Source organism: Lagenorhynchus albirostris, chromosome 3 (genome assembly GCF_949774975.1).
Source record: "Lagenorhynchus albirostris chromosome 3, mLagAlb1.1, whole genome shotgun sequence".
NCBI classification, from domain to species: domain Eukaryota; kingdom Metazoa; phylum Chordata; class Mammalia; order Artiodactyla; family Delphinidae; genus Lagenorhynchus; species Lagenorhynchus albirostris.
The window spans coordinates 168,143,068-168,165,063 of NC_083097.1; the positions used below are offsets into that span (position 1 = coordinate 168,143,068).

The 21,996-nt window shown below is 63.0% G+C and overlaps 1 protein-coding gene across 6 annotated transcripts; it reads left to right on the plus strand.

Annotated features, from left to right (window-relative positions):
- The first annotated feature begins 1,370 nt into the window (after positions 1–1,370).
- On the plus strand, positions 1,371–21,600 carry ZBTB7A (zinc finger and BTB domain containing 7A). Of its 6 annotated transcripts, none has more exons than XM_060145586.1 (3): positions 1,371–1,631; positions 11,311–12,590; positions 16,503–21,600. In XM_060145586.1, the coding sequence occupies exons 2-3, from the start codon at positions 11,326–11,328 to the stop codon at positions 17,002–17,004; spliced, it is 1,767 nt and encodes a 588-aa protein (XP_060001569.1). In that variant the 5' UTR covers positions 1,371–1,631; positions 11,311–11,325; the 3' UTR covers positions 17,005–21,600. The 6 variants fall into 6 exon arrangements, with proteins under 6 accessions (XP_060001569.1, XP_060001568.1, XP_060001571.1 ...); XM_060145585.1 differs by lacking the exon at positions 1,371–1,631 and adding an exon at positions 2,758–2,876; XM_060145588.1 differs by lacking the exon at positions 1,371–1,631 and adding an exon at positions 3,047–3,866.
- Positions 21,601–21,996: the final 396 nt, after the last annotated feature.

The window sequence follows — 21,996 nt, forward strand, 5'->3', positions numbered from 1 at the left end:
AGAGGCAGTAAAGTGCAGGAGGTTGGGGTGGGGGGAGGAAAGCTTTGAAGTCGGAGAAGGACAAACGGGGTGCATTTCACCCACGGCAGTGGAAGTTTCCTGCCTGTAAGGTAATGGTGGTAAAAATGATAATAACAATAAATAATGATCATGATAATGGCATTAGATGTTAGAATGAAGGTAAACAGGACCCCGGACAGAGCCAGCCACCAGAGAAGCGTTCAGTAAACGACAGCTACGAAGCAGGTGCCAGCCCTCTCCGACCAAGGGAATAAGGAAGGGGAAACTGAGGCTCAGAGCTCCCCAGGCGGCTGATCGCACCAGCCAGCCCTCTCTGGACGCCTACTGTGTGCAACGGGCAGTCGGCCGGGCCGGGTCAGGCTGTTCTCACCCCTCGTCCCCTCCTCCCCCTCCCCCGTCCCCCGCCGGACCTCTCCCACGACCGGGGAGGAAGTGGGAGAAATGGACAGGGAAAAAAAGTTGGGCTGAGCCAACGCCTCCCCACTCCCCACCTCCGCCCCTCCCGAGCCACGCAGACCCTTGCGGGAGAGGACCGCAGAACCCAGGCGTCCGGGGCCGGGACCCCGTCCCGCCCAGTGGCCCGCAGATGGGTGGGGGAACTTGGAAAGCCGGGAAAACAACAGCCCAGCCCGCCCCTCGCCAACCCCTTCCCCCGCTACGCCCCTGGCGCAGCGGGCGGAGGCGACTCCTTTATATAATCTCGGGCGGGCAGGTTGGCTGTTTCATTGAGGGACCCGGGAGCCCAGCGGACCCAAGCAGTCAGCTGAAAGCCTGCCCCCGGGTCCCTTCCGCGGCTGGGCAAACTGAGGCCCGGGGAGGGCCGGCGCCAGGCCCGAGGTCCCCACCCCCTCGCGCCCCCCCTACCCCCAGCAGCCCGGGCAGCCGCGACCCACGCCCGCGTCTCTCCTCGCAGTGCGCACAGCCCTCCCCGCCCCCGCTGCCATCCTGCCACGCCCCAGGCGTCGGGGGCAAAGCCCGCGCCCCCCCGCACCCGCCTCTGCGCAGAGGCTGGGGGCCTGTTTATCTGGAGGCCCCCACCCCCTCCACCCCGGGGGGCCCGCTCCCCCCGCGCCCCGGGGAGCTCTGGGGCCAGATAAGCTGGCAGGCTGGCACGGCGCCGCGCAGCGGGGCGGAGAGGTCAGAGGAGGGGGGGGCGCGCCGGGGGCGGGCTGGACCCCCCCACCAACTTGACAAAACCTAATAACAGCCCGGTCTCCCCAGCGCAGCGGGCGAAGCCCCACGGGAGGGCAGAGACGTGGCAAGAGGGGACCTGCCGAGCCTGTTCTGGCCTCTGAGGCCGGGGTGGGGGGGGGCGGGCTGGGCGTGGGGGGGCCGGCGGCTGCGGCACCTTTAAGACAAGGGAGGACCCCTCTTGCCCTCGGAGAAACCAGGAAGGGAGTCGCGAGCATCATACGGGGCTTTGGCTGTACTGTACAGTTACTGTAGGGGCAGTGACGCCGCCGCCGGAGCGAGGGAGCGACGAGGGGAGAGCCAGCGAGGGGAGAGCGAGACGCGGACCCCAGAGGCGAGCGGCCGAGGAGACCAGTCCCAACTCCGGGCCCCGGCCCCGCGCGCCCCGGCCCGGCCCGGCCCCGGCCCGGCCCCGCGAGGTAAGTCAGCGCCCGGCGTAGCCCCCAGCGCGGGGTGCAGGGCGGGGACGGGCCGGGGGCGCTGCGCCCACCCCTGCCCTCTCGGGAAGGGGCGATCCCGGGAGCCGGGGACGTCCCGCAAGTTTCAGAGGAGGGGGTGGTTGGCAGCTGCCCGGAGGCGGGAGGCGCCCTGGATCCCGAGGGCGGGGAGGGGGCGCCGCCCGGGAGTGGGTATTGGGGGCGAAGTGCATGGGCTTGTGCGCCAGCCCCCCCCTCCGTGCATGGTTTTTCGGGGCTCCCAGGCGCGCGGGGAGAGGGGGAGGGGAAGCGGGGCTGCATTGAGGGTGGGGGGAGCCGGCGTGGGGAGATAGGGGGGCGCGTCGCGTGCTAAGTTTGCAGCTGGGTATTGGGGGCGCTCTCGCCCCCCGGGGGCCTATTCGGTGCTGCGTGCATACGTTGGAGTTGGCCAGGATTGAGCTCCATGGGGGAGGGGGGGAGGGGGCTGAAAAAACAGGGAGGGGGGCTTTGCAAAGGAGGGGGAAGGGGTGGGGTGTCCGGGTGGGCGGGCGCGGCCGCTCGGGCCTCTGGGTATCGTAGTTCCCCCGCGCTCGCGGCTGGCAGGTGGCAGGCGGATAGGACTACAAGTCCCAGGGTGCCCTGCGCTGGCGGTCCGCCGCGGCCCGCGGGTAGGGGCGGTGCGGAGGAGGGGCGGTGAGCGGCGGGCTGGAGAGCCAATGGGCGCGGGCCGATCGCGCGGCGCGGCTCGAGGGCGGGCCCTGCCGGCCAGAGGGCGGGGCCTGGAGCCGGGCTCCCCTTGCCGGGGGCCGGTGGCGGTCCCCGGCTTCCGGCTGCGCGGCCCGCGGGCCGGCCCCCTCCCCGCCCCGGGGCCCCTCCCCGCCTGGTTGTGTAACCGTCCCCAGCCCCCCTCCCCTCAGCCCCCCGCCCCGGGGGGGGGGGTCACCCACCCGGCGCTCCCCGGGGAGGGCGGCGGCCCGGGCGGCCGCGCGGCGCAGGCGAGCCCGGGGATGCGCGGCCTAGTGCAGGCTGGGCCCGGGCGTGGGGGAGGCGGGCGGGCGGACCCAGATCCGGGGTAATTTGCATCGCCCTCCCCCCAGCCCGGGTGGGGATTGGCCGCCGGCGGCGGGGGGTGGCGCGGGGCCAGGCTCACTGCCGCCTCCCGGCCCCTCGGAGGGAGCCAGCCCAGCCGCAGCCGCCGCCACCGCCGCCGCCGGGGCCGGGCCCCCTCGCCGCTGCCCCGGGAAGGAGGTAGGAGCCCCCCGCGCGGGCGGCGCGGTGGGGGCCCGCGGGCCGGGGCGGGGGCCGCGCACTGCGGCCGGGGCGGGGGAGGGGGCCGCTTCCTGCCCCCGCCCGGGCCTGACTCAGCCCTGGGCGGGGGGACCGGCCTGGCCCCTCGCCCTGCCCGCGCGGCCGTCCGGCCCCGGCCCCGGGGTAGGGAGCAGAGAGCACCCCTCTGCCCCGCCCGCGCCCCCAAAGCGCGTGACCCCGTCTCCTCTGGCCCGGACACCCCTCCTTCCCCTTGACGCCACCACCACGTGCGAACCCTGAGCCCGGGCAGAGGAGGGGGTGAACTGGTGGGATCCGGCCCCCTCCCTCGCTCTGCCTCCCTCCCCGGCCTAGGAACCGGCCCCCTCCCCCAGCCCCGGGCCTGGGAACCAGGCAGGGGCCTGAGCTGGGGCCGGTGCACCCCCCGGGGCCCAGGCCTTTGCGGGTCCTGGGAGGCACTGTCCGCGCTGGCTGGCCGGCGGTGAGGGAGTCCGGTGGACCGCGGCAAGAGACTGCTGTCCAACCAGGCCCGGGCACCCTGTGGGCACCCACTAAATGTTTGGGGAATGTAGCCAGCAGTTGGCGGGGTGGCAGGGGGAGGTAGGCAACTCCTCTCTCCCCCTAGCCAGGCGGCGGAAGTGAGAGAGGTGTTGGTGCCCCTCCACCGGGTGTGCCCACCTGGCTCACCCATGGGTGGCGGGCTTGCTTGGCTTCCCCCACCCCCCCCCCCCCCGCCAGCTGCCTCCCGGACCAGGGCCGGAGCAGGCCCGGCCGGAGAGGGCGTCCAGGATTCCATGTCAGCCCCCCACCCCCACCCCAACAGGCCAGGGCGTAACCCTGAGTGTGCCGCTCCCACACTGGGGGGCCCTCCCCAGGACCAGCCGATCACTTCCTACTGGCAGAGCTGGTCTTGGGAGAGGTCCGGGGAGTCCAGGCTAGGCCCTGCTGCTGCCCAGGCCCCGGAGGCTCCAGGTAGGGGGGCATTCTCCCCCGAGGGCCACCCCGGGTGGGGCCTGGCACTTATCGGTTGGGCTCGGGGCTCTGTTTACCGCCAGCCATCGCTGTGGAGACGGGAGCCTAGGGGAGAAGGGGGGGCAGGAGCCAGTGGCTGGAAGAGCGAAGCCCTGGGATCCGCATGCCTAATGAAGGAAAGAGGAGCCAACGGGGACACTGAAATTTTAATTCGTGGGTCACTTTGGGGGGGTATTTATTATTCAGTTCTGATTGGCTGACTGGCTGCGTGGTGGCCAGTCAGCACCCTGGCCCGGGCGGGGAGCCACGCAACTCTCAGCAGAGGCCCTCGGCAGCGGGTGGCTGCGGGGAGCCCATGCACCCTTTTCTCTGTGTGAGAGACTGAGGCCCGGCAGTGCTCAGCCTTCGTCCACTGGGGAAGGTTCTCGAGGCAATAGCTATACCTTGTGCTGGCGTTTTTCCTTCCCTTCTTTTCCTTGGAACCCTCTGACCCATAAGCTGGTTGGGCTGGTGGAGGTCCCCGATGCCGTGCGAGGAAACTGAGACCAGGAGGGGAGGCCAGACGCTAGCGTGGGGCCTCAGGGGCTTAGAGCAAGGCTCAGAGTGGTGCCCTATGGGGCAGGGAAGACTGAGGCCCTGGGGGAAGCAGAGAGCAGCCCAAGGTCACCCAGCCAGAGCTGGGTCTGACCCTTGTGGTCCTGCCTCCTAGTTTAGGACGCGTCCAAAGTCCTTTGTGTGTCACAGCCGAGGGGCGCCGGCCCACCTATCTTCCAGAGGGCTTGGAGGTTCACAGCAGGCACCTGTCTGCCAAATGGAGCCTTTGCCCCAAGAGGACAGTGAGGCTCAGAGAGGGGCAGCAAGGTGTCCAAGGTCACACAGCAGGGGCCTTAGCCTCCCTGCCTCCCAGTCTTCTGAGGCAGGCCCTTCCCACCCCATCTGAGCTGCAGCCCCGCCCCTTGGCACCTTGGCCCCTGGAGACTGGCAGGGCTCTGTGTTTTTACAACCCATTATTTCCGAGGAGACCCAGGTCACCTCCCAGAGCCAAGAGTCAGGGCCAACCCCTCTGAAGCAGAGCTGGCCCGAGGAGGGGGTCCACAGGGGTTTCAAATGCTGGCCCACTTGCTCTGTGACCTTGGACAAGCCCCATGGCCTTTTGGAGCCTGAGCATCCTTCTCTGTAAAATGAGGTGGTTGTGGGTTCCCCCCAGGTACTGCCTGCAGATCCACCTATGTTCCCTTTCCTTGCCTCCCTCATGGAGGAAGCACCTGGGTCAGCTCAGGACACAGCAGGGATTCTGCTGGAGGGTGTGTGTGTGTGTGTGTGTGTGTGTGTCTGAGACACCCCCCCACCTGTCATCGTGTGCTCCAGGCACCTGATAGACCATAAACCACCCTGCAACAGCCCTGGGCAGTGGAGACCAGAGGAACAGGCTTGGGTGGGGGCCACCGTGGTCCAATCTCAGCCCAGCCCTCCGCTCCACCTGAGGTCCACCTAGGGAGGTCACCTCCCTTCTGCCAACCTCAGTTTTGCCATCGATACAATGGGGAGATTACCTTTAGGCCAAAAGTGAGGATTTACTCAGTGATTCCCCAGGAATGTTTGTTGAGTGACTGCTGTGTGGTGTCAGGGCCTGGGGGAGCCCCTCCTGCATCTCTTTTCTGATGCCCTGAGTTCACAGGTGTCAGCTGGACTCCAGCCCTGCCCCAGGCTCCCTGTGTGACCTCAGGCAAACCTCTCCCTTTTCTGGGCTGTCACAGGGCAGCTCTGAGGGGGCGTGAGAATAAGCTGTCCTCCCCCACCGAGGCCCCCAGGGTGGGGGGATTTAGTCCCCTGCTGGTACCTGGGGGCAGTGTGTGTGGTGGGAGAGGAGGGTAGAGCCCTGGCAGGACTAGTTAGTTTGGCCAGATGGAGCCAGACAGGTGACCCGTGTTCAAATCCAGCTCTGCTGTGTGACCCTGGGCAAGTTGCCTCAGTTTCCTGGCCTGTGAAGTGGGGCAGTGGTTACAGACCCTTCCTCCCAGAGCTATGAGCATTGCTGCTGAGGTGATCCAGACCAGGCTCCCGTCAAGGAACAGCCCCTGCCCTTGCGGCCTGAGTCCCGAGTCTTTGGAGCACCAAAGCGCGGAAGGCGCCCTGTGGAGAATCTGGCCAAAGGACCAGCCCCTCCATCTGTCCCCCCAGCAGGCTGTGGACGGCCACTTGGTGGAAGTGTCCTCACCCACGCCTTTCGGGTTTGACTGGAAAACAAGGCTCGGTCCCACCTCCCATCAGGATGTGTTTGATAGGAGGGAACTGGCTGAATTTGTAGGCATAGGACACTGGGGCCCCAGTGGGCCAAGCACCCCTTTGGGGTTTCCAGGCCGAGCAGTCCACCTGCTCAGGCTGTGGGTGGGGTTGGGGGTGGTACAGGCACCTCCAGGTGACAAGCTGGCCTCAGGGGAGGGAGGGAGCAGTCTGGATGGAAGTCACCCAGGCCTCTCCTGGGCATCTTGGATAAGCAGGTGCAGCCTGAGTTGAGGGCAGTGTAGACACGGATGGGATTCTGTGAAGCCTGGCTTTGGTTACTCCCGGTGACAGGAAGCTTATTCCTTCCACTTCCACTGAAAATGGCTCTTTCTTCACAGGGCTTCCTCTTGGAAGCTGGTCTTGGTGTCGGGGCTGTACTTCCTGGCCCACGACAGCACTCAGAGCGTGGGAACAGGGTGGGCCTCAGCCCCACCCATGAGTTGGGGCTCAGATGGGATCCCCATGACCTCCTAGTCCCCACCCCCACCAGCCTCCACACACACACTTCCCACTGGGCCTGCAACCTTCCTGCCTCTGGCCCTTTAAGGCCCCGGGCAGGAAGCCCCTCCCCATTTAGGGCAATAAATGGACACATAAAATGGCCGAGGGCCTGTCTGCTGGTGTCTGGCCTGGAGGGAGGCCTGCTAGGACAGGCGGGCAGGGGGCAGGCTGACAGCTGGCAGCCAGCAATCACCCTGAGCCGTTGGTGCCCCCCACCTCCTGATCAGGACGTTGCATTCCTGTCCCATTAAACCCCGGCCTCGGTACTGGGCCAGGCGGGGATTGGCACCAGGTGGGGGCGGGGTAACCCGTCAGGACCAACCTTGCAACACAGGCTGCCAGGCTGGGAGGGGGCGGGGGCGGCTGGGCACTGGCCTGGCAGCCGCACCTGGGCGCCAGACTTACTGTGTGACCTTGGGGCGGCCGCCCACCCTCTCTGGGCCTGGTTTCCCCCCCACACACATGATGGCTCAGCTTCCTCCTGGGGCTCACCACACACTTCCTTGGTACACAGTAGTTGGGGAGGGGGCTGGATTCCTGGAATGACGTTCAGAGGTGAAGTTCAAAGCCCCCAGTCCACAAGGGAGGGGGTAAACAGCCTCATTGGGCCTTTGGGGATTGTCCCTGGCACACAGTAGGTCCTAGGCCAAAGTTTGCTAAGAGGATGAGAGTGGAACCCTTTGCCACTGTCACAACCCCCAAGGAAAATGAGGCACAGAGAGGTGCTTTTCTTGGCCCAGGTTCACCCAGCTTGGAAATGGAGGAGCCAGGATATGGACGCGGGCTGCTGTGGCAGGTAGTAGGTGTTAGAGGTCCCTTATATAGTTTCCTTTCATTCTCTCCCTGAGTTGTAGGGAGGGAGGCCTTAACCCCCTGTTAAGCTGCCCGCATCCCTGGACACTCCTCCAGGAAGGCGTCAGGTGGCAATTACCTACCTATCCACTGCTGGCCACCCCCTGAGGAGTGTGGGGGGGAGGAGGAGGCCCGGCCCCAACCCTCACCTTGCACCTGACCTTGGGCACTCTCTAGCCTCCTTCCCCTGCCCCTCTCCCAGGTGCCCACCGCTGAGCCTTTGTCCCTGCTGTTTCCCATGCTTAGGACACCTTTCCCACAATCCTAGGGTCCTTCCTGGGTGACACCTGCTGTTCCTGGGACCAAGTCAGGACGCTCCTGACCTCTCCCTGCATCCCCAGTAGTTGAGAGGTGTCAGCTCAGGCCGGCTCAAGTCAGAGCATCTGAGTCCCAGCCTGGCTGCCGGTCTGTTGTGTGACCTTGCCCTGGCCTTATCACCTCCCTGAGCCTCTCCTCATCTCTAAAGCCCAGGGTCCAGTTAGTTCTTGAAGGTTCCAGGGCACAGAGGAGGCCCCCTGGGAGGGCAAAAAGCAGGCCCGGGTCCTTGCTGCCTGCTGCAGCAAGTGACCCTAGGTTAGATTGGAGGTGGGACTGGCACGGTCCCCTGGTACTGGGTGTGCCTGCCAGCCAGGTGGGCGGGGCTGGGTGTGGGCTCTCCAGCACATAGCTCTTTGGTCTTTGGTTCCTCCTGTCGTTTGCTGCGCCCCTGCCGTGCACTGCCCAGGGGAGGCCGGGGGCGGGGGGTGGAGGGTGGCTTGGGAGCAGCCCAGAGGGAGGAGGGCGCCCCACCTCCAGCCCAGGAAGAGCCTGCTGAGACCTGCCCCTCGGCCAGCCGCCGAGTCAGCATCGAACGGCCCCGGAAATCCCATGGGGGCGAGTGTTGGGGTGGAGCTGTGATGAAACACGGGGCCCTGGGTGGGTGCGGGCCTGGGCTCAGGGGACCCTGGTCGTTGAGGGGGTGAGGCTTCCTGGAGGAGAGAATTTTCGTTGGCTCATTATTACCGAGGAAACCGCCACGTGTCGGGGCACCTACTAGGTGTCAGGTGCCAGCAGGGCCTCTTAGAGCCAGGAAGGGAGCCACAGGGGTCACCTGGTGAGACGGTGCTGTGGCGCACGGTGGGTGCTCAGTAATAGGTGCTTTTTGCTGCCTGGACCCCACGTGACTTCCTTCTCCCACCTGGCAGGGTCTTCCTCTGCTTTCTTAGAGGGAGGGCCCTGAGAGGCCCCGGGTAGGGGGAGGGCAGTGGCCCCGGGCGTGGCAGGCAGGTGGCGTATGTTCCTGGAGAGAGGGCTGGGTCAGCTTAGTTTCCAGGGCCAGGGAAGGGGCTGTGGCTGGCTGGGAGGTGTCGGGGAGGGAGGGTTGGGGGACCCCCAGCCTCTCGCCTCTGTCAGCTCCTGGATCAGCCTTGCTGGGTGCCCTTGGCCTGGATTCTAGCTGTCTCTGGGCCTTGGTGTTCTCATCTGTAAATGGGGGTCATGCTACTTCCCTGGGGCTTTCCTTGGCTGGTATTGCCCCAGGCCCTGCCCTTTGGGGGAGGGTCTCAGATGATTATGTGCGGGAAATAGAGGCCCCAGCTGGGAAAGGACAGGGGTGCGGACCCTCAGACCCAGCCCAGACCCAAGGGCTGCCCCACACAACAGGCTCTTAGCATGTGGCCCGGCTCCTCCAGCTGGTGGAGATCCAGGCCCAGGGCTGGGTACATTGCCCCAGGCCAGGTTCAAGGCCGGAGCTTGCTCCTTCCCAGCCGGTGGCTCCCAGCAAGTGGGAGCCTGGGCAGCCTCACGCTTGAAGTAAGGATGTGCCAGCGCCTGGCCCGGTGGGCTTGGTGCCGGTGGGAAGGCGGGGGTGGAGGGGCCGTGGCGAGGGGTGAGTCACCTGGACCAATTCAGGTCTCGACCTAGAGGCCCCAGGAGGACCCCTGAGGGGACACTGGCAAGCAGGGCCAGGGTGGCCATCTTGGCGCGTTGGTGGCCCGGATCAGAGGAGGGGCGAGGAGGGGCCGAGGCCGGTCTGATCCGGAGTCCCATCTGCCCACTCGCTCCCTGGGGCCCGGGGCCAGACGGCAGATGGTGGCAGGGGGTGGAAGCCGCCACAGGGGGCTCTGCCGAGGCTTCCCGTGGCCGAGCCTGGGGGGGGGGGGTCGCGCCCCCATCCCCTTCCTCCTGCTCCCAGCAGCCACATCTGAGCCTGCCCCGCCACCCACCGCGGGCTGGCGGAACAGAGGCGGGAGCTAAGCAGCTGGTGCGGTCGGCGGGAAAGAGGGCGGGCGGCGGAGAGAGGCGTCCCGGGAAGTGCACTGGCCGCCTGCACGCCACACAAAGGCCTCTGTGTCGGCCCCAAGGCCTGGACCCCATTCGCAGGGCGGCCCTGGGTCGGGACAGGCCTACCCTGGCCTTAGGACTGACCAGACCAAGCCCAGCTCCCTTGCCGGGCCAGCCGCCTGTATCCCACTAGAGGCACGGTGGGAGGGATCTGTGTTAGAGCTGAGCTGGGTCACCCAGCTGGGGGTCCTGGGGTCTTTAGAGGCTGAGGAAGGCCCGGTTCAGGCCCTCTCCCCAGAGACATGCAGAGGCTCTGGCCTGAAAGCAGGCTGGCTGGGCCTGGAGGAATGTGGGTTTTGTTGGGTGGCTTGGGGCAGCCGGGGGCTCCCTGGAGAGGGTGGAGGGGTGGGGACAGAGCCAGAGGGTTGCACAAGCGCCCAAGTGGGTGGATGAGTCACAGCCCAGGGGAAGGCGGAAAATAGGAGGCAGGGGAGAGGGGCGGGACAGAGTCCCCCCCATGGCCCTGCTTTTCCAAAGGCTTCTGCCCATTTGACAGATGGGGAGACTGAGGCCCGGAGAGTGGCAGGGCCTCGTCCTGGGCTGAACAGTGCAAACAGGGTGGCCAAAAGGAGAGGGGCTGGCCAGGCAGGAGGTGGGCAGGAGGCCCCCTGGCCCCCCACTCCTCCTTGACAGGGTCAGCTTGAGTGGGCAGGGAGGAGCATCAGGCAGTGGCCTGGTTTCCCCCAGTTACTCACTGCGAGGGTTGAGCCACGTCCTAGGGGTTCCACAGGGCAGGAAGGGGTCTGTCCTGCAGAGTCACCGCCCCACCCCACCAGGGCACGCCCACGGCCCTGATGACCCTGGCCAGGTCCCTGGGTCTTGGCCTTACCCCTTCCTGACTCAGAGCCCCCCAAGAGAACTGGGCCCGACCAGGAGGCAGGAGAGAAGGTTAGGGAGGCCGAGGGGCTAGGCAGGGATGGACGGCCATGCTGGTTGGATATTGGCTCTTGGGTCAGTTGCCCTGGGTTTGAGTTGAGGTGCAGCCATGGGCCCCTGGGACTCCCTGAGCCTGAGCCTCATTTTCTCACCTCTGCGGTGGAGACGGTGCTGCCTCTGGGACTGCTGGGCGCTCAGCCAGGGCAGCGCACGGTGGGTGCCTTATGTCACCGCTGTGGCCTCCTAGAGAGGGCATGGGCAGAATCCGGTGCTCAGATTCATTAGGAAACAACTTGTGTTGGGCATTTATTGAGCACCTTCTGTGTGCTCCCACGCCACTTCAAATTGTCCTTTGGACAGGCACTCCCCTCTCTCGTAAAGCCGGGAGGGGGGCCGGTGTTCATCTCTGAAGCACCCAGTTGGGTTTCGCCAACGTCCTCTCACTTTGATGATGCAGAACCAGCCATGGACCATCCTGATGCAGAGCTGGGGAAACCGAGGCTGGTGGGGGAGGTGGGGGCACTACTTTCTGAGGGCCTCGCAGCCCAGCCAGTGGGCCCGGCCCTCCCTGTCCCTCACGACCGCCCCTTCCTCCCCGGCGCTGCAGGTCTCGGCGCGGAAGATGGCCGGCGGCGTGGACGGCCCCATCGGGATCCCGTTCCCCGACCACAGCAGCGACATTCTGAGCGGACTCAACGAGCAGCGGACGCAGGGCCTGCTGTGCGACGTGGTGATCCTGGTGGAGGGCCGTGAGTTCCCCACGCACCGCTCGGTGCTGGCTGCCTGCAGCCAGTACTTCAAGAAGCTGTTCACGTCGGGTGCCGTGGTGGACCAGCAGAACGTGTACGAGATCGACTTCGTCAGCGCCGAGGCGCTCACGGCCCTCATGGATTTCGCCTACACGGCCACGCTCACCGTCAGCACAGCCAACGTGGGCGACATCCTCAGCGCCGCCCGCCTGCTCGAGATCCCCGCCGTGAGCCACGTCTGCGCCGACCTCCTCGACCGGCAGATCCTGGCGGCCGATGCGGGTGCCGATGCCGGCCAGCTGGACCTCGTAGATCAAATTGATCAGCGAAACCTCCTTCGCGCCAAGGAGTACCTCGAGTTCTTCCAGAGCAACCCCATGAACAGCCTGCCCGCCGCCGCCGCCGCCGCCGCCTCATTCCCATGGTCTGCCTTTGGCGCATCCGACGATGACCTGGACGCCACCAAGGAGGCCGTGGCCGCTGCCGTGGCCGCCGTGGCTGCCGGCGACTGCAATGGCTTGGACTTCTACGGGCCCGGCCCCCCAGCCGAGCGACCCCCGGCCGGGGACGGGGATGAGGGAGATAGCAACCCAGGTCTGTGGCCGGAGCGTGATGACGACGCCCCCGCTGGGGGCCTCTTCCCACCCCCCGTGGCCCAGCCGTCCACCGCCACACAGAACGGCCACTACGGCCGGGGCGGGGAGGAGGAGGCAGCCTCGCTGTCAGAGGCGGCCCCGGAGCCGGGCGACTCTCCGGGCTTCCTGTCGGGCACGGCCGAGGGCGAGGACGGGGACGGGGCCGACACGGACGGGCTGGCGGCCAGCACGCTGCTGCAGCAGATGATGTCGTCGGTGGGCCGGGCGGGAGCGGCGACGGCGGGGGACAGCGACGAGGAGTCACGGGCGGATGACAAGGGCGTCGTGGACTACTACCTGAAGTACTTCAGCGGCGCCCACGACGGCGACGTCTACCCGGCCTGGTCGCAGAAGGTGGAGAAGAAGATCCGGGCTAAGGCCTTCCAGAAGTGCCCCATCTGCGAGAAGGTCATCCAGGGCGCCGGCAAGCTGCCGCGGCACATCCGGACCCACACGGGCGAGAAGCCCTACGAGTGTAACATCTGCAAGGTCCGATTCACCAGGTGAGCCGGCGCCACCGCGGCGGGGGGCGTGGGGGAGGGGGGTGCTTCCTGGGGGCCCTTTGCCCCAAAAGCAGCCACACGGGGACCCCCTGCCCCACCTGCGCGAGCACGCTCACACCCTGCCTCCGCGTGCGAAAACAACACCGCGCCCTGCCCTGCAAGGGTGCCTTGTCCATCGGGGCACCCCCGACCCCCATGCGCCTGTCGAGAGAGCCTGGGTGGGTGGTGCCGCGCAGGCCCTAAACAAGGTGACCACTAGAACATAAAGCGTGCCAGGCGGTGCCGACCTGCGTGAGGCTGGAAGGAAGGGCTCAAGGAGTTGCTTGCTTTTCTTCCTTTTCCCTGGGTGGTTCTTCTCATCCCGACTGGAGCATTTGGGCCTTGGGAGAGGGTGACAGCCCCACCGGGAGCAGGGAGTTCTGGTCGTTAGGTAACTTTGAAGTCTTCCGTGAGCCCGGGGGACTTGCTTCATTCAGCCAACATTTATGGAGTGCCTGCTGGGTGCCAGGCCCTGTTCTAAAAGTGGAGGGACAAGCCAAAACCCCCGTGGGGGCGACGGAGCATGTGCGAGATAAAACCGCAGAACTGATAACACTAGTTGGTGGAAAGTGCCAGGGAGGAAAAGAGCAGAGAACAGGGTCGGGGTGTGGTTGTAGGTGCTGCCTTAAACAGGGAGGCTTCCCCGAGGACTGAGAGCTGAAGGAGGAGGAGGGAGCCGTGGGGAGCGGGAAAGGGAGAGGCAGAGGGAAGAGCCAGTGCAAAGGCCCTGAGGCCAGTTCAGCTTAGGGACTCGCCACAACCAGTGGAGGGAAAAGGGCACGGGAGCCGTTGGGCTTGGTCCCTGGACAGGAGGAGTTTGAGGCCAGGCTGGGGGGATTTTGCGATCTGGTCTTAAGAGTCCAGAGGTGGCAGGCTGGGCCTTGTGGGCCAGCCCAGTGGGAGCGGGGGGCTGGTGTGTGGGGGCCTAGCCAGGCTGGGTGACTCAGCATCACCCCCTACCCTCACCAGCCCCGGGGTTCCCCAAGCCACACCCACCCAGGCCGAAGAAAGAGGCCATTGTCCCAGCTTCCCGGCCCTGCCCTGTGGGGACAGGATCTGGGAGCTGACCCCCGGACCAGCACCTGGGCCCCCTCCCCAGCAAGCCAGGAGAGGAGGGTGTGGCTGGGACTCCAGGGCCCAGGAGTGCCAGGCAGGGGTAAAGGGCACTGGCCGGGAGGCAGGCAGCCTGGTGGGTGGCCTGGCTCCCCCCCTTTGGTGAGATTGGGGTGCTGCTGGTCTTAGGGGCCTCCCTCTTGCTCCAGATGTGGAGATGGTGGACTGGGCTGGCTGTGGGTCCTGCCCTCAGGGGTCTTAGAGCCTGGGAGGAGCAGCCTGGTAGAGGCCCAGCAAGCCAGAGCCTGGAGAGGTGACACCTTCCCCCACGCCCCCACCCTCAGCCAGGCTCAGTTTCACCTTCTGGCCTGGAGCTCTCTTGGCCACCCCGCCCTCAACCCAGGGCTGATCCTGTTTGCCGTTCTAGGAAACTGAGGCATAGAGAGGGCCACCAGGCCAGGCCTCTTCCTCCCAGGTGCCCACCTGGCTCCTCTCTGCCCCCCAGGGCCCCAGCCCCCGCCCCTCCCTCCAGGCTGGGGAGCCCAGGGGCCCCTCTGAGTCACACTAGAGAGTTGAGTAAGCAGGGCCTGTGGCGGCCGGGGCTATAATTACCCAGGCCGGGGCTTGAAGTGATGAAACTGGGGCTTCCTCCACCCCCACCCCACATTGGGACAGCCCCCAACCCTCTGTGCAACTCAGGGCAAGTCACTTCCCCTCTCTGAGCCTCCAAGCCTCAGCTAGGGACATCTCTGTACAGTGCTAGAACAATCCGAGTCCCTCCTGTTCCCTCCGTGACCTGGCCCCAGGGTCTGAGTGGGACAACTGGGAGACCATGTTAGCCGGCTCCTAGGAGGCGGGGTAGGCGGTGGCGGGAAGCGCCTGGCCATTGCCATCCTCTTTCTGGTAACAGCTCAAGTTAATCCAGGGAGCGATGAGTTTATTGTGGCCCAGGTTCTGCTGGCTCACGTGGGGGTATAACGGGGCCAGAGAATAGGCAGGGGGTCTGGTTGCAAAGGTCCAGGTCTTGATCCTCAGAACAGTAAGAAGCCATAGAAGTTAGGCCAAGCAGGGACACCAGCTCTGTGGGAGGTGCCAGAGGGAGGGACTTGGGACTGAAAGAGCCTGGGGGGAGGAGGGTGCAGGCCTTTGTCTCGGGGTTGGGAAAGATTTCCTGGAGGAGGAGGGGCATTTCCGGTGGGGCTTTGAAGGATGAGTAGGAGTTTATTAGTCCTGGCACTGAAGAAGCTTTCAGTCTGGTGGGCATCAGAAGGGAGAGACCCTGAGTGACTCAGTGGAGCATAAGAGTCTGCAGCAAGGAGCAGGTCAGATTCTACCCAGAGCTCTGGAGACCCAGGTCCCTGCCCCTGCCTTGTGGCTTCCAGGCAGGAATCCACCCCCATCACTATGGACCAGCATAGTACAATAGAAATATCATGTGAGCCACCTCCGTGACTCTACATTTTCTGGCAGCCACATTTTTAAAAAGTGAAAGAAACAGGTGAAAGTAATTTTAATCATATTTTTACATAGTCCATTAGTTCTATTTCAATATGTGATCAATAAGCAAAATTATAAATGAGATATTGTACAGTACATTGAGCAAATGAAGTCTTCAGAATCTGGGGTGCCTTTTGCACTTCTTACGCATCTCACCTTGGACCAGCCACATTTCAAGGGCTCAAGGGGACAGAGCAACACCTGGGCCATAGCCTCCCCAGAGCTGATATGGTGACCAGCTTTGTGGGCCAAAGGCCCCAGGCTGAGCCAGGTCCACACAGTTCCCTGTGGGTGAGATGGGCATGGAGGGGCCCTGGAATCACACCCAGTCCCTGTTTTCAGGGCTCACAGTCCAGTCAGGGAGACAGATGAGAAACAAAGGCGGTGGCATGAGGGACCGGGGTTGAGGGAGTCTGGGAGGGCCTCTCTGAGGAGATCACGTTTGGGCTGAAATTCAACTGTGAAGATCTGGGAGGGAAAAAAGTGCTCCAGGTAGCCAAAACAGCATGTTTAAAGGCCCTGAGGTAGGCTCCTTGTTATCAGCGTGTTGGGGTGACAGCCAGGAAGCCAGTGTGGCCAGAGCAGAGGGAGGCAGAGGTGAGGGGAGATCTGGCAGGAACTGGGGGTAGGGGGTGGGGTCCCTGGGGTGGGGACTTGGTTACTACTGTGACCAGCTGCTCTGGATTTTCAGTGACTGAGGGGTTTCCCAGGACACAGAACTTTCAGTGCTAAAGCCAGGACAGCTTAACCCTCTCTGTTACCAAATACTCCAGCATTCCTCCTTGTTCCTTGTAGCATTTTCAGCACCTGGAACGGGGTCTGCTATGCAGCAGGTGCTCAGTAAATGCCTGTAGTGTGAAGCCATGCACCTGCCACTGGGCAGAGCCCCAGGTGGGAGGGAGGCCTGTTATCTTCCTCCTCCTATGCATAAGAAAAGGGTTTCAGTGGGACTTCCCTGGTGGTCCAGTGGTTAAGACTCTGCGCTTCCACTGCAGGGGGCATGGATTTGATTCCCTGGTGGGGGAACTAAGATCCCGCAGTGCGGCCAAAAGAAAAACTGGGTTTCAGAGAGGTTCAGCCATTTCCCTGTGGCCACACAGCGAGCGGGGTCCAAGACCCTTTTCACACCTTAGTGGGTTCCTTGGTGCTGTTCTCAGAATGGGGACCCGCACCCCCTTTCCCCGCAAAACGGGGGCGCCCCTGCCGCAGCCCACCTTTCCGCAAGGGTCCCGGTTTCCCCGCGCCGAGGCTGGCGGGGACGGGGGGCTTCCATCCTGGGCATGGGCCCGGCCGGGCGCCAGCTGACCCTCGGCCCGTCCACAGGCAGGACAAGCTCAAGGTGCACATGAGGAAGCACACGGGCGAGAAGCCGTACCTGTGCCAGCAGTGCGGGGCGGCGTTCGCGCACAACTACGACCTGAAAAACCACATGCGCGTCCACACTGGCCTGCGCCCCTACCAGTGCGACAGCTGCTGCAAGACGTTCGTGCGCTCCGACCACCTGCACAGACACCTCAAGAAGGACGGCTGCAACGGCGTGCCCTCACGCCGCGGCCGCAAGCCCCGGGTGCGGGGTGGCGGGCTTGGGGGGCCCGACCCCGCCCCCGCCCCGGGGGCCCCTGTGCCGCCCGGCGCCCCTGCCCCGCCCGGGTCGCCGGACGCGCGGCGCAATGGCCAGGAGAAGCACTTTAAGGACGAGGACGAGGATGAGGACGAGGCCAGCCCCGACGGCCTGGGCAGGTTGAATGTAGCGGGCGCCGCTGGGGGAGGCGACGGGGGCGCCGGGGCCACCGCCGATGGCAGCTTCGCGGCCGGACTCGCTTGAAAACCAAAAAAAGAGAAAACAGAAACCCGAGAAAGAGAGAGAGAGAGAGCAAATCACCCACCACCCCCAAAAAACACAAAAAAAGAAATCTATCTATATACAGATATCTATATCTATATATATATATATATACAGATATATATATATGAAGCGTCACAGAATCTAGGGTAGTGCTTTTCTCAGATTTTTCTCCTTCATGATGTTCTCTCCCTCCACGGGGACCCTCGCCCCCCCCACCCCCAGCCCCGCTTGCCCCCCACCCCGTTGATGGCTTTCGGGGCTCAGCTTGGGGTTTTTGTGGGATACGAGGGTTCTGAGCTCCCCCGGCGCCCCACGGTTCGGGGTCTGGGGTCCCATCGGAGGCCCGATCAGGGCCCCAGGTCCCAGCAGGGGTGAGGGTGGTCACGGGGGCGTGGGCCGGGGATGGCGGGGGAGGGGGGGCTTTTCTTTTCCTCGCCCTGCCCCGCCCCCGCTGATTTCTAGAGTCTTTTGAGATAAGACCTTAAAAATGATTTGTGTCCGCTGTGAGCGGACGTTAAAACGGCCCCATCCGCACCCCCACCCTCCTTCCTCAGGGCACTTCCGAAGTGGGGGTCTCCCCCTCCGTCTCCCCACCTGCCTCCCTGCCTCCCGTCCCTGCCTGTGGTCCCCCGGATCTCCTGGCCACCGCGACACAAATCTATTTATTTCCAGGCGTGGAGAAAGGGGAGAAGACGGGGAAGGGGGGGGAGGGCACCAGGGTGACTCCCCAAGGGCCCCCGCCGCCTTCCTTCACGGCACTTACAACCCGGCGGGACCTGCGGGCCGCCACTCAGGGTGCCCCTGCCACCCCCGTCTTGGTCCTCCGACCCAGGCCCACCCCAGACCCCATGAGACGTTTGGAGATTCGAAACTTTTTGTCTTCACCCTCTCCCCTTCCCCTAGCCCTGTCCCGATTTTTAAAAGCACTTTTTAGATTTTTTTTTCTCTTTTCCTCCTTAAAAACAAAATTTATATATAGATATATATATATATAAAATATACTTTTCCTCAGAGGAGCAGGCGACTGTGGGGTGAGAGAGCCAAGAGCAGAGGGAACGCAGGGTCTCACGGTGGCAGGGATGTGGGGAGCGAGAGTGTCCAGAAGTTCCAATGTCACAAAAGCAATAAAAACAAGATTTTACAAAAATGAAAGGAAAAAAAAAAAAAACAACAAGACAACCAACCACAAATAGAAGTCTTGGCACTTTGTAACAGAACGGGTACTACACTTTATCTTAATTCTTAATTTAAAAACATGTTTACAAGTTGCAACCAACTTCTATGAAAAGTCAAAAAGACAAAAAAAAAATAAGAGCGAGAGAGCGAGCGAGAGAGAGAGAGAGCGAGAGAGAGCAAACAGAAATTCCTAAAAGTCGATTTATTTTTGTACAAAATAATAAAAAAAGAAACCCACCACAGACGTAGAATCCACTTCTGTTCCCCGAGGTGAGAAGGGGGTCAGGAAGTCACGGGTGAGGGCGAAGCCTTCTGAGGTATTTGTGCTTTACCATGGGGGCTCGCGTTGCAGGCAGGACTGCGGGGTTTTTGTGTTTCTGCCGTGTCCCCCCCACCCCGCCCAGCACCTCCCTGCCCCATTCTGTCCCTTTTTGAGTTCTGATTTGGAGACGTCTCCTCACCTGCTAGCCATACAGTGGCCACCCGTGTCCGCGGGGACCCTCCTTACCGACTCCCCAGCTCAGGGATGGGCCCGAGAGAGGGCTGGCCTTCCAACCAGCCGGAGCAATCCCGTCTCCCTGCCCTTGTCCCCCGACCCTTGCTGTCCCCCCACCCTCCAACATGGCCGCCCTTCCTTGTGGCCACCGAGGAGCTGCCATCTTGGATACACCATCCCCACCGAGGTGGGTGACAGGGGGCCTCACCTCCAGGGCCTTACTCCACCCCCCACTGCACCCCTCTTTTTACTCAAAGGCACTGACTGTAACCTGGGGGCTGGCACCCGCCTCCCCCCAGCCTCTGGCTCCCCAAAGGCCCGGCATTGACCGAGCCACAGGCCACGGACTGGGGCCAGGGCTGGGGAGGCCGTGTCGCCAGAGGCCGGGGCACCCTCCTCCCCCCCACCCATCCCCCGTCGCATATGCAACCCTAGCGTGGGGCCCTGTAAATAGACGCTCTGCTGAGCGGAGACCCTTCCTCGTCAAAAGCCGGAGGTGCGGGGGGTGTCCCCGCTCCCCGCCTCTAGCTGCTGGCCCGTCACCCCGTGCCCCTTGGTTCTGTGACAGACCCCATCTCTTTCTTGTTTTTAAAGGGAAGCTTTTAAAGAAGGCAACTTTCATCATTGTTTCTACAGGACAGTTTTTTTGTTTCCTCCTGCTCCCCCCACCCCTGAGCCTGTCAGCCCCCCAGATGTCTCAGGACCCCCCCTCCTGAGGGGGGTGGCAGGGGAGCCCAGGGCCGGGTGGCCCCGCCCACACCCCAGCATCGTGGGGCGAGCTCTCTCAGAGAACAACCCGTGCAAGCTGAACAGGGAGCTCGAGTGCCCAGGCTAGGGGGACCTGCACCCCTACCCCATCCCAGAGAGGTTCCCTGAAGGGACAGCCCTCTCCCCCACTACCCACACACCCCCTCGCAATAAAACCAACTGAAAAATCACAGCTGTCGTCCTGGCCGGGTGGGGGGAGACCAGGCTTGGGGGATTAAGGCCTCTGGGACTACAGCGGGGGCAAGGGCTGAACCCCCGCCGAGCACACTTTAACACAAACCTCCTCGGGAATTGCACTAAACCCCTACCCCTAGCTCTGCGCTCAGCTTCTGCCAGCCTTGCCCACCCACTCCGCCTTAACCCCTCTCCTGCTGCCCACCAGCCCATCCCCGGGGGCCGCAGCATCTGCATGGGCCCAGAGCCGGGACCCCCGCCCTCCCAGCCCAGGCCCTGCCCCCCAACTCCGCGCAATCACATACTGTATATAGACGTGGATCAATTTTATTTTTATTCTTTAAATTAAGGTCGTGATAAAGTGTTGCCAAAGATACTGCTGAATTCTCGCGTTTCAGGAAACAAACAAAAAAAAAATTTTGAGGGGGAACGTGCTGACTGGTCAGAAAGGACAGAGCAAAAAGTTTTTTTGTTTGGTTGTTTGGGTTTTTTTTTGTGGTTTCTTTTTTTGGGGTGTTTTTTTTTTTAACTGCCTGGTACAAAAAAAAAAAAGAAAAAAAGAAAAACAACGAAATTGTTATTTCCATCATCTTGGTGAAGCTGCGTGAATGTGTGTGTGCGCTTGTGTATGAGTGAGGTCCAGGCGGGGGGAACTCCAGGAGGGGGCTCCGGCAGGGGTGGGGGGGAGGGCGTCCTGGGACGATGGCGGTGGGCCAGCAGGATGGTGGGGGCCGGAGCCCTCACCTGGAGCGGTCGCCAGCCTGCAGGACCCGGGAGAGAGAGATTAGCACCCTTGCTGCTGCCCCCTGGCTAGCCCCCTCACCTTGATCCCCACCCCGCCTTTTGAGATTAGGAGAAAAAAAAAAAAGGCAAAAAAATACAAACCTTAAAAACCAGTGAATGTAAAGTGCCGGACCAGGCCCAGCCTGACAAGAGTTTGAGTCTGGACCTGTGCCCAGCTGGGCTCCCCTGGGCCATACCAAAGTCTGCCCCCCGTGGGCGGCTCGCCCAGGAGACCCCTCATGGCTATCCTGTCTTGTCACCCTGTTTGTACGTGGCTGTCCCTTTGCTTCCTTCCAAGGAGGAGGGGGTCTTAGGTAGGGGGGAGGGGTCCCCCAGCCCCTTCAAGAGTGTTCTGGGGAGTCTTTGCACTACTGAGACCCATTGTCCGTGGAGGGAACGGCCTCGTGGCATGTGATGGGACAGAAAAGGCAGGGGCTCCTCCAGGACCAAGGCAGTCCAGGCAGCCAGGATTGTAGGCGGCAAGAAACGAGAGTGAAAGGAAAAGCAGGAGAAAAAAAGTAAAAAATCAATAAAAAAAAAAAAGCAAAAATCCTATTTTTTGAGAAAGAAAGATATTTATATTTGCAGTTTTATTTTAAAAAAGTTATTTAAGCTGAGGAAGCAGCCTTCCTGGAGTGGGGATGTTGGCTGGCGCAGGACGGGTCAGGGCCTGGGGCTCGGGCACCCCAGGAGCCATAACCTCAGAGTAAGACTAGCTCGCACTAAATATATAGATTTACACGGGGGGTGGGGGGGCAGGGCAGGAGATGGAGGGGGCTGGGGAGACCTCCATCGCCTGGCTGGGGCTGCCTGAAGGCTGTGGCCAGGGGTCCCAATGCCCAGGGTCCCCCCTGCCCCACCCGGGCCCAGACATGAGGTGCCTTGGACTTTGGGGGGCCAGGCCTGGTGGAGGGGGGCAGGGGTGGCGCCCACCGGGGGCACAGAGCACAGAGCAGACATTCCATAGACTGTATTTGAGAGTCTTTATAAAGTGTGGGAGATTTAAAAAAAAAATTGATAAAAATGCACTTTTGGGGGGTGGGGAGGGAGAAGCTTTAAAAGTAATAAAAGAAACAAAAAAACAAAAACAAAAAGACAAAAGATGATGAAAAACCAGACAAAAAAAAAATCATTTTTCTTGTACATAAAAAAACCACTAAACGCAGCCTGTTACGACCGCTGCTGCCTCATTTGCCTGATTTTGATGTTCTTTGTGTTTTGTTGGGGCGGGGTGGGGGAGGCTGGGAGCGGGGATGGAGGGTTTGGGGGGCCCCTTCCCTGTGGGCTGGGCCCCTTGTCAACACCACTCCGGGCCCCCCTACTTGGGTTCCAGGGAGAGGACTTCAAACTCAGTCTGACCCTTCCTACCAGGCCTGGGAGGCAGGGGCGTGGATGCAGTGACCCTGCCTCTGGGCTTCCAGGGTGGTGTGGGTGTCGCCAGTAGTACCAGGCCTGGGGCCCCTACAGAGGAGGTGACCCACACCCCGGGGCATGGGCGGGTGGCACCAGGAAGGGGCCTGAGGGCCGGTGAGGGCGAGGATGGGGGTGGGCAGGGAGAGCCGGCTGGGCAGCCT